Source organism: Hordeum vulgare, chromosome 5H, assembly GCF_904849725.1.
Source record: "Hordeum vulgare subsp. vulgare chromosome 5H, MorexV3_pseudomolecules_assembly, whole genome shotgun sequence".
Lineage (NCBI taxonomy): Eukaryota > Viridiplantae > Streptophyta > Magnoliopsida > Poales > Poaceae > Hordeum > Hordeum vulgare.
The window spans coordinates 582,899,927-582,917,402 of record NC_058522.1 but is presented as its reverse complement, the minus strand read 5'-3'; the positions used below and the strand labels follow the sequence as shown (position 1 = coordinate 582,917,402).

At 43.9% G+C, this 17,476-nt stretch overlaps 1 protein-coding gene across 1 annotated transcript; it reads right to left on the bottom strand.

The window, feature by feature from the left end:
• Positions 1–2,433: 2,433 nt before the first annotated feature.
• LOC123399622 (transcription factor MYB60-like) lies at positions 2,434–4,054 on the bottom strand. Its single transcript, XM_045094020.1, has 3 exons — positions 3,748–4,054; positions 3,520–3,649; positions 2,434–3,118 (listed from the first exon to the last, which is right to left on the bottom strand). Exons 1-3 carry the CDS (start codon positions 3,884–3,886, stop codon positions 2,539–2,541), a joined length of 849 nt encoding a protein of 282 aa, XP_044949955.1. The 5' UTR covers positions 3,887–4,054; the 3' UTR covers positions 2,434–2,538.
• Between the last annotated feature and the right edge of the window lie 13,422 nt (positions 4,055–17,476).

Here is a 17,476-nt window from a genome sequence, read left to right as displayed (position 1 = left end):
AAGAGAGGAGAAGAACCGAGAGGGCGATGCGAGAGAGAAGAAGAAACAGAGAAATGGCGACTGTACGCTTCGGTTCGTGCTTTTCATCGCCCGAAACGACGCGGGATGCAAACCGTTTGGGTCTTTAGTCCCGGGTTGAGCCACCAACCGGGACTAAAGAGGTATACCAACCGTCGCCACCACTACGGCAGGCCACGTGTTAGGCCTTTAGTCCCGGTTTGAGCCACCAACCAGGACTAAAGGGGATACGAACGGTTGCCACCACCACTGCCCACCGCGTAGCCCTTTAGTCCCGGTTTGGGACACGAACCGGGACTAAAGGCTCCTTACGGGCCGGGACTAAAAAATCGAGGGAGGCATTGAGAATTGGGGCGACGTGGCCGGGCCTTTAGTCCCGGCCCAGAGGCAGGCCGGGACTAAAGGGTCTAGGCCAAAGGCCCGTTTTCCACTAGTGATATCGTGCGGTGCTTGTACCTAGTGCATGTGCATTTGTTCGATTTGCATTTGTTAAGAACGACAAAATTGCAAAATATTGTAAATAAAGAGATAAAATGTGGTCATAGCATATCCGTCCTTGTCCACTCACACCGGCGGCGGCGACCACCGGAGCGACATCAGGACGATCCAAGATGGTGGCGACCACCATAGTGACTACCGACCTCCACCGGAGCACATCGGCCATGGCAGTAAATCTTGCCCTCTCTAGAATAGCTTCGTCGACTTGGGCTAGATTTAACTGGAGCACGCGATTGGAGAGTTATGGAGGGGATTGAACACATCGATCGAGGGTGGGGGAATTGGATTCTACACCGACGAAATCTTGTGTTCATACTATTTTTTTTACTACATCGGGGGTGGGGTTGGGCTACAAGCTGTTTGTCTAGCCACGGCGACCCAGAGTCATGTCAAGCGACTATGGGGTCTAGGCACCTTCTTTTCTTCCTCGTCGTCTTCTTCCTCATCATCACCCTCAAGAACGATGGGTCTTACACGATCGCCTACCATCTGCGCCCTGGACACCATCTACACCTCGTCGTCGTCCTCCGCCGGATCCACGATAATCCTTATCATTCAGTACGCCACGACACGATGGTCATTGTGCCGCTTGTACTCCAGGTACTTGGCCCACTTGGCCCTCTATCGATTGTCGCCCCAGTCATCCTGATTTATGGCCGAGCGAAGGATGTTCACTGACGTAGGGCCCTTCGGTGAGTTAGGAATCAACGTTGTCCACTCCTTCGTCGTAGCCTTCTTCAGCACAACATCGGCCTCCTTGTGCACTTCCTCCATGCTGCTGAAGTTCAATCATACTTCCATTGTGTCCTTGAACTTCGCGCGGTCATTGAGCGATAACCCGAGGAATACCTACTTCCCATGTCCTAGGGGAAAGGGTCGAGGTTGTTGTTCATGGTGAGGTGAAGGTAGTGAAACGAAGAGAGGTGAAAATGAGAGATGGTTTGAGTGTGGTGCTGGAAAAGAAGTGCAGGTAAATATAGGAGCGCTAGGCCGATAGGAATGGATGTTGACCTTTGAACTGCGTGTTGTTAATTATATAGATGGACAAGGGCAAGGAGATCGTTCCACCTCTGGAGACGGGCAAGGAGGTCGTGCCGCCATTGGTGGACGCACCGCTGCAGGATCACCCTAACACCATGAGGAGGCAGGACCAACCCACTTCTGCAAGGTGATCGTTGCTCTGAAGCTGGAGGCAGTCGCTTTGCCTCTAGACTTCACGAAGCACTTCCCCGCCGTGCCTACAGAGTTCAGTGTGAAGACGAACACCGGCTGCTCATGGAGGGTCATGATGAAGGTGATCAACAACAGGGTCACCCTTGATCAGGGTTGGGCCACATTCGTCACCGTTTGCTAGGTCGGGATCGGGTGCGTGGTGATTTCTAAGTTGCTCACCTCAAACACCATGAAGGTGATCGTCTTCAACGACGACGGCATGGAGGTGGTCACCAAGTGCAAGAAGCACGACGATGCCTTCGGTGTGAGAGCGTAAATTATCTCTGATTCCTAGTTCCGTGTCGGCTGTAGGTTTAAAACTATGTTATGTGTTGCGTTTCATCTTGAACTAATCGTACTATGTGTTTCGGTTTCGATGTTCTGTTCTGATTGTTTTGGTTATGTGGCTCTGGTAACCTCATCACACTATTGTCTTCAATGTGACCAAATACATGGACTTGTGTTTCCTCTCAAACCAGGCAACAACCAAACAACCTGCCTTCCGTTTCGGCACATACAGGCTATAAGGGATGTAGGCAACCAATCGACATGAGATTTTTAGGCTGCATATGTTCAGCCAAACCCAACTGAAACAAGTATGCAAAGTGCTCAAAAACGATGCATGTAACCAAACGCGCCCCAAATATAAGAACAAGCGGGTGACGGGGATAAGGAAGACATATGAGCTCGGGCTCATAATAGCACTTTCGAGCTTGTTATCACTGTTCTTTATTATACCTTTAAATTAACGGCTTATTAACCAGAAACACAAGATTGGCCATCAAGAGTCCGAAGAAACAGACAGGCCTATCAAAACATGATCGGGTTTGCACAGCAACCAGCAGAGATGTCCATGAGCCCGTCCATGGCAGCCTGCCCCGGTGCCATGTCGTCGAGCAACCAGTTCTCGAGCACCGAGAAGGTGGTGGCCGTGGCAGCCTCGCCACGGCCGGCCAATATCTCCGAGGACGAGAACCTGTTGCCACTGGTCATGGAAACTGCAGCACTGGCCTCTCCATCTCTCCGTAACTCCTGCATGGCCACCATAGCCTTGTAGTCCACCATCTCCGGCGATGGGGCCTTCGGCATCCAAGACTGGAAGAGCTTCGTGACGGCCATGGTAGCAGGTGCAACGTTGCCCGTGGTGGTCTCGGTGTAACCCATGGCGTCTTGCCTGGCGGAGTCGAAGTTGCTGCTGCTAGGGTTGTAGTAATTCATACTGGTTGTTTGTTCAGCTGCATTGGTGGCAGCGGACGTGTGCTGGAAGAAGTGATCTGTAGGATGTGCTTGTTGTTGCAGCCTCTTCACTTTCTTCTTCAAGTGTGTGTTCCAGTAGTTTTTGATGTCGTTATCTGTTCTTTGTGGGAGGTAGGAGGCTATTGCTGCCCACCTGAATATGCACAGGAAGAAGAGACAGCACCAAGTTCATCATACATATGCATACAAAACTGGAAAAGCATGGGATAGTTATTTGAGGTTGAAGGATAACATGTGTCTGATACAAAGTTACGGTTTTGCATAGTAATAGAGTAAACACTAAACATTAAAAGACAATTTTTTGGAGATTGTAAGTAGTTAAAGTGCTAGCACGTACAGCGATACGATTAAATCGCTTTAGATGGTAAATGGAAATAATTAGAACAAAACTGGCTTTCAACCCAAAGGATTTTAGTTGGAACAAAGTGAACGAATATAAGCCCTATGAAAGATATGAAATGCGCCACGCCTTTGTTCAATATTGTCTCTCGGTATATCTGACATGCCTTTCAAGATAGATTTACGATTACTTACTTGTTGCCAAGCAATGCCTGTAGGTGTATGATTATCCCTTCCTCGTGCTGGGTGAAGTTCCCTCTCTTGATCCCGGGTCTGAGGTAGTTGGTCCACCGCAGCCTACAGCTCTTGCTGCACCTCATCAACCCTAAAATTAACCAATCCATCACCAAAGCAAACAAGCAAAAGCATATAAATTACTACTCTCATAGATCGTCGATCAAAAGACATGAATCATCTACCAACCTGTGTTCTCCGGCACGGACCGCCAGTTCCCCGGCCCATGCTGCTGGATGTAGGAGACAAGGATGATGTCCTCCTCCGGCGTCCATGGCCCCTTCTTCACGCTGGCGCCGCCATTGTCGCAGCATGGCGGCCTCCCCATGTCGTCGGTGCCGAAAGATAATATAGCTAGGCAACTATATGATAGCTAGTTCAACAGTACAATATCTCTATTTATCACAACACACCTAGCCTAGCCTAATATATCTCAACGGCCATGGCCGGCACTCCTCCACACTGACCTCCAAAACTAAGCTTCTCCTATCCCCTGGCTAGCCTTTTATTCGAAGGCACCAGCCCCTGCTGGCTGGCTGCTGCTGCTGCTTTCCTCGATCAGCTGCATGTGACCACATATCATATGCAGCCTTCCTCCTCCCTCTGCTTGTGTGCTTTCCATGCATGCAAAAGTCAGCCAGGGTGCATCCAGCCTCTTTCCTCGGGTCCATCTCTTTGGTGAAAGAGAAGAGATCACATGCACAGTGAACTTTGCTTTGCTTTTCCCACATGAAAGGTTGACGTATTGCTTGGGGACTTCTGATCAACCAATAGTCTATCTGTCTCTTTCTCTGGGGTTTCTTTTGTGCTGCTGGCGCTCATGAAGGGAGTAATTGCGGTGTGTGTTCTCTCCTGATTTCTTGGGCATTGATGGGGACAGCGAGTGTGCTCGTGCACATCCATCAGCTGGCACGCGCAGGTTGGCTGCGCGCCAAAAATGCTACGTACACACTTACGATTAAACTGCAAAATAATTACGGAACCTTCCTCACTAGTGTTTCTCCCCCTGAATTCTCTCGTCCGTGAAGCTTTCAAGTGATACGTACAATCAAGCCTGGACAGCATACATACAATCAATCAAGCCTCTCGTCAAAGCAAATCATGCCTCTCGCAAAAGCAAAACCGTGTCTCACACAGAAGCAAAACCGTGTCATCTCTCATGAAAAAAAAAAACAAAAAAAACACGTTTTTTTTCGTTTTCAAGAGGCGCGGCCGTGGCTCTTACGAAATCAGAATCGTGTCTCTTGCTGAAGCAAAACCGTGCATCTCGTAGAAAACAAATACAAAACACATTTTTTTTTCATTTCCGAGAGACACGGTCGTGCCTCACAAAAAAAAACATACTTTTTTTTGTTTCTGAGAGGCACAGTCGTGCCTCTTGTGGAAGCAAAAATCGTGCCTCTCATAGTTATAAAGAACATAAAACACATTTTTTCGTGTAAAGTTTTTTTAAAAAATTGGTCGAAAAGCTAAGAAAGACCGGCGAAAAACCAAAACAACAAAAAACTAAAAAGCCAAAAACACGTGTGAAAAAAATTGAATGAAATGCTCAGATCGTGTCACGGGATGGCGAATGAAAGCAACGCCAAGTGAAGGCGCATGGGAGCGATCATTGGGTGGCTCCCGAAGAAGTGCTCCCTAACTAGTTGCTCCCCGGGCCCTTTGCACGCATTCCTTCCTGCAACCTCTCCCTTCGTGATAGGTCGGGCCTACCAGCACGGAAGGCTGCAGCCTCCTTTTCTGTTTTGTTTTACATTTTTCTGTTTCTTTTTTTCTTTTTTTCTTTTTTATATTTTCAAATATTCTTAATGCATCTATTATAAACAAACAATATTATAGACATTTTAAAAATGTTGAACAGTTATTTGAAAATTGTTGAACAAGACTTTGAACTTTTTTGAATAGATATTTGAAAATTATTGAAGAATTATTTGAACAAATATTGATCATGTATATAAAAAATGTTAATTAAGGATTTGGAAAAAATACTGTTGATCAATCATGTAAAAAATGCTAAACAATTATTTTAAAAATATTGAACAACTCTTTTCATAATGTGAACAAGTATTTTAAGAAAATGTTAATCATGTATATAAAATGTTGATAAAGTATTTGAATAATAATAAGGAAGTATATGAAAATGTTGAATAAATATGACCATATTAAAATATTTAAAACTGTTGAATAAATATTTAAAATGTTGAACCAGTTTTTAAAAATGTTGCATGGGCATTAAAAAAAATTGAACCAGTAGTTGTAGGATGTCGAACTTATATTTGAAATTTTTTGGATAAATATTAAAGTCTTGAAAAAGTATTTAAAAATGTTGAATAAGCGTTCGGACAATGTAGAATTTGTTTACAAAAAATGTAGGATTTGTATAAATGAAAATAAACGTAAGAGAAAAAAGAAAAATAGAGAAGAAAAAAGGAAAGCAAACAATAAATGGAGAATAAAAATGAAAGCTAAAAAATATAATAACCAAATAAAAACTGAAAAATGAATGGAAAAAAACAGAAAAAAGGAAACAAAATAAAAAAAGAAAAATCCAGAAGAAAACGGTTGGAGAAGCCTCAAGTAGGACGCGCCACTAGTTTTCTTTTTTGAACAAAGTACAATCCAAGAAGCTCATATAAAGGAGTATACACTCACGCCTATGAATGCAAGCATGCATAGCCTATCTCTATGAGCATCTTCGATAGACTGAGCCGGCACATGATCTTGAGAATGGCGAAGTCGTCACACACGCCTTTGTAGTCGTGTGTGCTGCATGTAGTTACAATTCCTGCACTGTTTTTATGAATATTCATTAAAAGGCACCCTTTTCTTGTTTGTCTCCAGGATGAAGGAGCACGCAAATGTTTGGTCAACTGTTGGAATGACCTTCCAGTGTCCACTCCTCGAAAGCGTCATGATACAGTGGGGGTGTATCTGGTGCACCAGGCAATTGGTGCTACCGGTGCACCGGACCACCGTTACACATTTAAGATGTTTGAAAAAATTCCAAAAAAAATAGTACATGTACACAATATCATTGCATGTTGTCACAAGAAATCAAATCAAAATTTAAAACATTGCTCACGATACACTCCCCTTGGAGGGGGATGAAGGGATGGACAAGCTGGGTAATGTCCGGGCAGCTAATGGGGTCGACCTGGACAGGATAAATGTCATTGTTGTTGTGAATGACAAGTACGACATTGACAACACGGAGGAGGTCGACGTTACTTACCATGAGTATATCAAGAAGAGAGCCCTGGAAGATAAAAAGATGTGTGCCGGGAGCGAGGAACTGACGAAGAAGGAAAGACGCTGCTGAGAATCTGATGATGGTGAAGTCTAGAGACTGATTTCGAGGATAACAAGCATGAACCGTGATGATTTTGGGAGGTGCTTAATTACTGAGCCATGCATCCTCTTTCTTCCTTTTGTTGTGGCGTTGCCCTTGCTTCATCTCTGGTCTCTTTCCTTCTGTTTTCCGAGACTCGTGACAGATTGCTCCACTGATTTAGAACTTGTCTAGTTGTACTGTGGGTAGCCTATCTTTGGGCGCTAGTGTGTATATTTCCAGTCGCGTCCGTTCTGATCCCTCATTTGTCCGTATATTTCCATACAGGTTAGAGCATCTACAACCAGGACTTGTAATTTCAACCCTTAAACGTCCGTTCTGAGAGCATCTACAACCAGGACTTGTAATTTCGACCCTTAAACGTCCGTTCTGATCCCTCATTTGTCCGTCCACGGCTGCGCTAGCCCGCCACGCCGCCGGGCCGAGGCTGCACGTGACCGTCCGCCCGCCAACGCGCCGCGCGCCCGTCCGCGCGTCAGATTACTGCCGGCGGTGGCGACTGTACGCCTGTTAGAGCATCTCCAGTAGAGCACTCAAACCCTTAAGCCCTTAAAAATAACCTTTTTTTTACATTTTCGTCGAAAAAACGGCGTAGAGTAAAACCTTTAAACCCGTAAAAAATATTAAAGGTCCAGCACTCAAACGCCTTCCCAGCCTGCAGAAGTGAGGGTTGGAGCCGTCTTTAATACCGTCTTTAATACAACCTTGGTTCCATCATTCTTTAAGGCCTCTCCGCATCTCCGCCTCTCCGCATCTCGGCCGCCAGCCCGCCGCCCTTCGCGCCCCGGCCGCGCCCCGCCTCTCCGCATCTCGGCCGCCGCCCTCCGTGCCCCGGCCGCCGCCCGCCGCCCCACCGCGCCCCGACCGCCCCTCCGCGCCCCGCCGCTCCGCATCTCGGCAGCCGCCCCTCCGCGCCCCGGCCGCCGCCCCTCCGCGCCCCGGCCGCGTCCCCGCCCCGCCCCGGCCGCCGCCCCTCCGCGCCCCGGCCGCGTCCCCGCCCCGCCCCGGACGCCGTCCGCCCGCGCCCCGCCTCGGCCGGCCGTCGCCGCCTCGCCCCGGTGAGATTTTTTTTTTACTTTTTCAGTTTTTAATTTTTGCTTCATTGACACTAATTGTAGCCACTTGGTATGTAGATGGACTTGTTGTCCGATTCGTCGGATTGGTCGTCGTCCGACGATTCGGACATTGACGAGTTGTTGCAAGACGACGACGTCGAGATGATGAGCCTCCTCGTCGACGTGCAAGCGTTTGAAGACCGCGTGAAGCTTATGGATCAGAGGAGAGGGTCGAAGATGGGGCGACTCATCATCTACCGGAACCGCGCTCTCGGACACGAGCATTTGATGCAAGACTACTTCGCGGAGGTACCTACATACCCTCCTCGTCTCTTTCGCAGAAGGTACTAGGTGCGTCGTAGTTTGTTTGTGAAGATTGTCACCGATTGTGAGGCCGCCTCCTATTATTTTAAACGTCATAGATCCGCCGCCGGTATCATGGGGTTTAGTGCATATCAAAAGATATCTGCGGCAATGCGGGTACTCGCTTATGGCATACCCGCGGATTATACCGACGAGTATCTTCGCATTGGGGAAGATACAACCACGGAATCCGTCCGTAGGTTTGCCAAGTTGGTCATCCGGTTGTATGGTGAGCAGTATCTTCGGGCACCAAACGAGGAAGATACAAAGAGATTAATGGAAATGAATGAAAAAGGGGATGGCCGGGGATGCTTGGTAGTCTTGATTGCATGCATTGGAGGTGGAAAAATTGCCCAAAGGCATGGCAAGGAATGTATTGCGGTAAAAGCCGTGATGCTACCATTGTGCTTGAGGCCGTAGCATCGGAGGACACATGTATTTGGCATGCATTCTTTGGGTTGCCGGAAACACTCAATGATATCAATGTCCTCAATAGATCTCCTTTGTTCAAAAGATTAATTTCTGGGGATGCTCCAGCTTGCAACTATAAAATCATGAACAATGAGTACTCAATGGGATACTATCTCACCGATGGCATCTATCCCGAATGGGCAACTCTTGTGAAGTCCATCAAGGAGAAAAATGGGGTGCCCTTAACAAGAAAACAGGCTCATTTCACCAAGGCACAAGAGGCAGCCCGCAAAGATATTGAGAGAGATTTCGGTGTTTTGCAAGCAAGGTTTGCCATAGTTCAGGGTCCAGCTCGGTTTTGGGACAAAAAAACCTTGATGAACATCATGAAATGTTGTTGATTCTACACAACATGATCCTAGAGAATGAGAGAGGGTTAAACCTCCCTTGTTTCTATGATAATGTTGGTACCCGTATGCAACCGGAAACAAACCCTTCTCGCATACACGCTTTTCTTCAAGCACATCGTGAGATTGAGGATGGAACCACTCATGGTCGGCTCCGGGATGATCTAGTAGAGCACCACTAGCATTTGGATGGGCGACGCATTGGCCCATGATGTATCTTTGTTTTACTTTTCTATGTCCTATTTGATTCGAACAATTGTTGTAATTTGCTCAAACATTGTTCTAATGATTTGAATGATTATTGTTTTATTCAGTGGTGTAATAATAACTAGAATGATTATTGTTTTATGTCAAATGTGATTGAATTTGTGATATGTCATATGATGAAATGTGATGAAATGTGTGATATATGAAATGACAGTTTTAAGGGTTGGGGTTGGGGCAAAGACTAAAACCCTCAAACCCAACCCTTATAACGGAATATTCCATTATAAGGGTTGGGTTTGAGGGTTCTAGTCTTTGTCCCTGTTTTTCAACCCTTAAAAGTGTTAAAAATGATCAATTCTCAATCCTTAAAACTGGTTTTAGATTTAAGGGTTTGAGGGTTCTACTAGAGATGCTCTTAGTTGTGCACGCGCCCGCCGGGCCGAGGCTGCACGTGACCGTCCGCCCGCCAACGCGTCAGATTACTGTCGGGCGCGCGAGCTGCGGCCTCGGGGCGGCCGTGTGCGCGGGGTACGGTCTCGGACCGGTCGTGGGCGCGAGCTCCGGCCTCCGGGCGGCTGTGGACGCGGGCTCCAGGTGGGGTGCGCGAGCTCCGGCGTCGCGCAGGTAAGCTTTGGCAGGTTTACTTCCCGACGCGGGCAACTGCCGTTGTGTCCAAGTCACTGCAGGTGGGACCCTATGGGCATGTAGTAGGTTGTCCGGGTGACCAGGCTCCCTCACACTGTCTTCAAATTTGACACGGGTTTGAGGGGTGCCCAGGGCCGGTTCTGAGTTTTTGTGGACCCGGAGCGAAACTATAATCCAAGGGCTCTTAAATATAAACATCAAACTAATACAATTTTAACTTTAAAAACCTTTTCTCAGCATAGATTTTGATGCACGTTTTAAGATTTTCTCTTGTACATCATACTACAAACAAAATGTTTAATAGGGACCATCGATGTTCTCTATTAAAAAAAGGGGTATGGGCATTACCGTAACTTTGATCTGTAAGCTCACAAAAAGCCAGCAAACTTGGGGGCCCCTCAGTTTTGGGAGCCCGGGGCAGCCGTCCCCCTGCCCCACACCTCAGGGTCGGGCCTGGGGGTGTCGGTCACTCCGGACGTTTTAGGTGTAAGGTGAGGAGTCCCGCTGGATCATTCTTTTTTAACCGAACAGTGACCGGGCGAACGTTTCAAGCGTTTGAGGAGGAAATAGGGGTTCGGTTGTAGATGTTCTTAGTTTGGTGCCAACTAATATGAGAAGAAGAACAAGTAAAACGTTATAGGTGTACAGCTCTTGCTGTTGTGTGGAATGCAGAGTTGCAGATATTGCACGTATCAAAGGGCTCCTCCCTCTCCTGGGTTCTGACGTTTTTCCATGGGCTATTGATTGTTTTCTGGTTAGTGCATTCTCGTAGCGCGATTGATTGTTTTGTGCAGTGTTCGATGTGGGTGAGGCCATGCTTGATGAATGTGAAAGATGAGCTTGTTCGCGTTGTGGTGCGTATGCATGTGCTGACATGCTGTCAATGCTTAGGAAAAACAGTGTAATTCTATGAGGTAAGGAGATGAGGCAAGAAGGAACCTAATTTCTTCATTTGTTTCACACTCAGATTGAATTCATCAGAAGATTTCCACATTCTGGTTTACATTCCTTCTTCTGTTTCACACTCTGATTAATATGGTTCATTCCTGAGCTATGCTCTTTGAACAGTTGACATAAGAGAGGGACGAGAAGGGCGATTAGACTGGTTGCGACGGTTTGCCAGCTGTAGCGGTCGATTTTTCTCTTATTCTGGTTTCTAGGTTTTTGGTTCATGACCAGGAGAATATAAACCTAACTCTCCATCGAGCCCCCATGTGGCGGTGCCGCGCCGCACCAGGGCTAGATGAGAAGGCGCTCGATGTCCCCTCCCCTCACCCCTCCCCTCCCTCCGCCATCGTCGGAGGCACCACCGGCAAACAGCTCGCGCGACGTGGCGGTGGTGGGGCTCCTATTCGTCGTGGCTAGGCATGGCGATGGCAGCGCTAACTTTCTCTCCTTCAGCTGCGGTGGTATGTGGCAATGGCGACCAGAGGCGCGGTCCCTCCCCTCACCCCTCCCCTCCCTCCGCCATCGTCGGAGGCACCACCGGCAAAAGCCCGTGCGATGTGGTGGTGGCGGGGATCCTATTGGTCGTGGCCAGGCATGGCGATGGCAGTGCCAACTTTCTCTCCTTCAGCTGCGGTGGTCTGTGGCAACGGCGACCAGAGCGCGGCGGCGGCAGGCGGTTGGCAGCAGCGGCAGGGCAGGGACGATCTAGACCTGCATGGTCCTAGACGACCCTGGTCCTGCACCACGTTGGTGCTTGCGTGTTGCTTTGACGGTATGAGACTCTGTTCGTGGGAGCTTCTACCTGTTCAGGGAGTCCTGCGCCTCACAGGGGGGCGTCCCAACTGGGCTGGCCCAACTTTGTTTCATTTTTTCTGTTATTTTTTCTGTTATTTTTTCATTTCTGCTTATATCCTTTTTTTGGTTCATTTTTCCTTTCCTTTTTTCTGTTCTTTTTGTATTTGAAGCAAAAAAATCAAATTTGAAGAACAATTTCAAAAATCGTGAAAAAATTTGGAAGCGCGAAAAACAATTTATAGCACGAACATTTTTGAACCTTGAGAACAACATTTTGAAAAAGAGAACAATTTCAAAAAATCACGAACAAATCTGAAAGCGTGAACATATTTTAAAATTTTAGAATAAGTTTTGAAAGAAAACAATTTTGAAAAACTCTGAACAAATTTGGGTGCGTAAACAATTTTTTAAAGCACGACCATTTTTTAAATCTTGAGAACAAAATTTTGTAACGGAGAAAAATTTCGCAAAAAAACCCAAACAAATTTGGAAGCGCGAATAATTTTCTGAAGCACAAATATTTTTGGAATCTTGAGAGCAAATTCTGAACCTAGAACAATTTTCAAAAATCTTGAAGAAATTTGATAGCGCAAACAATTTTTTAGAGAACGAAATTTTCTTGAATCTTGACAACGAAGTTTTGAAAGGGAGAACAATTTTGAAAAACACAAATAAATTTGGTAGAGCGAACAATTTTGAACATTTTTTAAAACGGATAACAAATTTGAAAACATGAAAAAAATATAAAGAACGAACATTTTTTGAATCTTGAAAACAAGTTCTGAACCGAGAACAATTTTGAATAATCCTGAACAAATTTGATGGCGCAAAAAACAATTTAAAGGACGAAGTTATTTTGAATCCTGAGAACCAAACTTGAGATGGAGAACAATTTTGAAAAACCAATAAATTTGGAAGCGCGAACAATTTTGAACATTTTTTCAAACGGAGAAAAAAATTGCAAGCATGCAAAAAAAAGATAAGGCACAAACATTTTCTGAATCTTGACCACAGATTTATAAATTTACTACATTTTTTTCAAATAGTAACCAAATTTGGAAGTGTGAACAATTTTTTAACATTTTTAAGGCGACAATAAATTTTTTAATCGAATTTATTTCAAAGATTTTTCGGATTTGAAGTTTTTTCGATAATCCATAATTCGAAAATTTTGAAGTTTTTTCGATAATCCATAATTCGAAAATTTTGAAGTTTTTTCGATAATCCATAATTGTTTTTTGAAAAAGAGTGAACCTTTTTTTAAAAAGAAAAAAAATCGAATTTGAATAACAATTTCTGAAAATCCCGAACATTTTTCGAATTTATGAACGAAGTTTTAAAAATGATACATTTCCGAATTTGCAACATTTTTTAAAAGCAAGAACAATTTTCGAAAGCAAGAACAATTTTTGAACACAAACTTTTTTAAGAAATTGACATTTTGAACATTTTTTGAAAACCTAGAATATTTTCTGAAAATGTGTAACACTTTTCGAAAATTTAGAACATATTTGAAGTTGTATTTGTTTTGAAAAACTGAAATTACAAAACATTATTTGAAATCCAGAACATTTACTTCAAAATAGAAAAAATTGAATTTGAAGAACAGTTTATGAAGATTTCGAACCTTTTTCAAAAATCCAGATTTTTTTTTTGAAAATATAGATTTTTTTTTTCAAAATCCAGAACATTTTTTAAAAAGCAAAAACATTTTAGAATGTGAAGAACATTTTTTGAAAATCAAGAACATTTTTTGAAACAGAAAAGAGAAAAAAGGAAAAAAAAGAAAAAAGAAAACAAAAAAAAGGTTCAGGGAACCTTCTAGAAAGTTTTCGAAAACCAGAAAAATGGCTGAAACCTCTAGAAGGTTCTCAAAACCGGTTGGGTGATCTGACTGTAGCTGGAACTTGGCCGGCCCATCTCTCATAGCTAGCCTCGCTATACCTATGTGAAGCCCTGACAATTCGCCAGACCGAACATGAGCTTCTATGAGCTTAGCGGTACGTGAACTTGTTCGTATTTGGCTTGCAGGATATGTTCACGCCCAGATCGGGCACGAGCTTCTATGAGCCTAGTGGTACGTGACTTGCAGTAGTGGCCTCCACAAATGGGGGTAGTAGCATTGGAGGGCGTCTTTATTGGTGATGACCTTCCAAGGTCTGGCATTTATTAATAGTGCATGGCACAAGCCTTATTGAAGGCACTGTCTCGGAAAGGCGGTCTTTTTAAATCTAAGACCTTTGATCGGAAAACGACAACTCTTGTGCATTATTTCTTTTCTGGCGACGTTGCTTTTGGAGAACCTTCTTTATAGTCCTGGATCTCTTTTTGATGGTGGTTCGAGTGTTGTTGCCGTTGCGGGTGATTGATCACCGTGGTGTGGTCTTTTTTCCTCCTTTTTTTTTGGTTATGTGCATCCTGGATGTTTTTAGTCTTCTTGTTGGTGTAGAGGCTGGGAATAATTGGAATCTATGCGATATTAATATATTTCATTTATAAAAAATCCCTTGGTTTTCCCAAAAACAAAAAGACATTTATTTAAGAATGTGAACTTTTACTGAATTTAAGAATATTGTTTGAAAAGTTAGTATTTTGATAAAAGTTGTGAACATTTTCAAAATTCTTTTGTGTGCATCTTCCAAAAATTGTTAGATTTTCTAAAAGAAAACAAAACCCGAAAAGGAAAACAGATAAAAGAAAATCAAGTGAGAAAACAATTAAAGAAAGATAAATAGAAAACCCTGGATTGGAACTTTATAGAATCTTCGTAGACTCAGAAAACCAGACACAAATCTTCCCAAAAACCAAAAACGAGCTAACCTGAATGGGCCGGCCTAGTAGAGATCACTCCATGCGAATATTCGTTAATTTGACTCAAAGAGCGTCAAATAGGGATAACCGAATGAGGCTGCCTCATCTTGATCCCCCCCCCCCCCCCCGACGGCGGCCATTTTCCATTTGCCCTGATTTTTCTCTCCGCCATTACCGTCAAGGAGCAGTACCGATGATCTCCTTCTGAGGCGATGTTAGATTGTTATTTACGCCACAGAACACAAACAAAAATAACATAGACACAACACAATGTCGTTAGTTTTAGGCTCCCAAATTGAGCCAAGCGGGTGATGACGATGCATTGTGAACTCTTATCATGCCTCCATCCTAGTTGGTGCAAACGAAACAGAGGGCTCTTTCCCCTTGCCACCCAAAAATGGCAAGTGGGTGCATCAACACCTTCAAGTATCTCTTTGCATGCCTTCCATGAGGCTGCACTCTCTGACACTCACATCATCGGTCTTACATTATGACTTAGATTTTATTTTGTGTAATATTTTTCCTCCGCTAAGAACACTGAAAACCTTGTTCGTGCATTATATTTTGTGGAAGTATCTTGATTGTGGAATTGGGTTCCATCTTTTGCTCCATCCACCTGTCTATTTTGAGTCATTTGTGTGAGTGTCGTAGCCTAATCTTATATTCCTATATCTGTATTGTCAATTTGTCTTCTCGTATATTGTATAATATTTCTTATGGTGCCTTGTACTCTTATCTATGTTTCATGTCTCTGACATCCTTTCCAAATTCGTGTGAATTGTGATATAAGAGGAGTACCAAAATGGCAGGAATGAACCTCCTCTTTGTCCACGTATCGAAATCATGTGTTTGAGTGTTGGGGCGAGTCCAATATCATAGACCCACACAGGCGTCAACTAGTGCCATAGTTGGGCTCAATTTAATTTTTGACTCAATATATGGTTCGTCCCAATGGAAGCCATAAGTGGAAAGTTACGGAATTTGAATATTGCTAGAAACCACATAATGCTTGGCTTTATTTCTCATGATCTTTCTACTAATAAAATTATATTTAAGAGATGGCTAGTTGCATTGTCTTAATTATGCACGAGTCAAAAAACCAAGAAACTTCCACCTTTAAAAAAGGAAAAGTTAAGTAAGTACATTGCTTGTTTAAATCTTTATAGTCTCCAATCTACCCAACGACAAAGCTTGTAACTAAGGAATCATGGCATATTGATCTACCGAGGGATGCATTGAATTCTCTTATAAGAAGCAAGGCTTTCCTTTGAAAAATATAAATGGCCTCTTATTTCTATCATAGAATTGCCCAAACCCATTTCGTCCATTATTTGTTGTGCCTCTGATACTATGGAATTGATTTTAGTGGGTATAGGCATGGAAGGCACCAGGAATTACCGATCGATAACCAAAATTACAACAAGCGCCCCATGACTAATGTGGCCACGTGCGCCGTCAGCAGAATATGAGCTAATGGAAATGGAGTACGGGTTGAAGACAAATTAAAAGCTGATGTTGACTGCAGGAGTGCAGTGTCAACACGATAGAGTGTGTGGGTGAGCCCAAGATCATTTCCTCAAGGCATATATTGACCATAACTTGTTTCCCGGTAGCTTGTTTGCCGTTCAAGTCTGTGCAACACGATATATTGACCATAACTAATACAATCAATCCTCCCCCTCTCTAATAAGCATTGATCTCAATCTGATGGACCATGCGAGGACATGTTGCTTCTCCTTTGCGTAGCTAATGACAGAAAAGAGAAATTATACTAGTAAATGTAATTATGATGATAAAAGATAGTTGTTGTAATTGTTTATTTTTGCTGCTAAACTATCTAGCGATTAAAGGTGGTACTTCACCATCAGGACTATTATCCTCCCAATGTGCACACTGCTAATTAGGTTATGACCATGATAACATAGACAACCTTTTTTTTGCTTGACTGAATTGTGTGTGGTTTTAAAAACTTGGAAATATAAAAAAGGGTAAAACATAACCTTCAATACCTATATATTGTGTAAGATATTCATGTTGATTGGATTAGAAAAGTATTGCTAGAAGTACTAGGGTGTATATGACTTGTTTAGTGTGTACAATAAGCACTCGACCAAGGGCGGGGCCTACATACGAGCATGGGGGCGGCGGCGCCGCGGGGGGGGGGGGGGGGGGTGGGGGGAGGGGGGCAAAGGACAATGCTGGGAATAATGCTAGATGTTTATATACTTTCTAACACGTAGAAGCACAATGATTGTCGAAGTTAATAATCTCATCACGGCTGAATCCGAGCTTCAAGCGCCTGGGTTAAAGATATAAGTTGGTTTGGGAAGAAAAATCATTTGTTCTTTATCTTAATTTGTTTAGTAGAGAAATAACGTCTCTCTGGTGACTCTGTGGTAGAAATTGAAATATCTTTAACCCTGCAAAGTATAGAAAAAGGTATATACTGTTGGAATTATGCCCTAGAGGCAATAATAAATATAGTTATTATTATAATTCCTGTATCAAGATAATCATTTATTATCCATGCTATAATTGTATTGAATGAAGACTCATTTACATGTGTGGATACATAGACAAAACACCGTCCCTAGCAAGCCTCTAGTTGGCTAGCCAGTTGATCAAAGATAGTCAGTGTCTTCTGATTATGAACCATGAGATCATATAACTCACTGACACCGGAGGAATGCTTTGTGTGTATCAAACGTCGCAACGTAACTGGGTGACTATAAAGATGCTCTACAGGTATCTCCGAAGGTGTTAGTTGAGTTAGTATGGATCAAGACTGGGATTTGTCACTCCGTGTGACGGAGAGGTATCTCGGGACCCACTCGGTAATACAACATCACACACAAGCCTTGCAAGCAATGTAACTTAGTGTAAGTTGCGGGATCTTGTATTACGGAACGAGTAAAGAGACTTGCCGG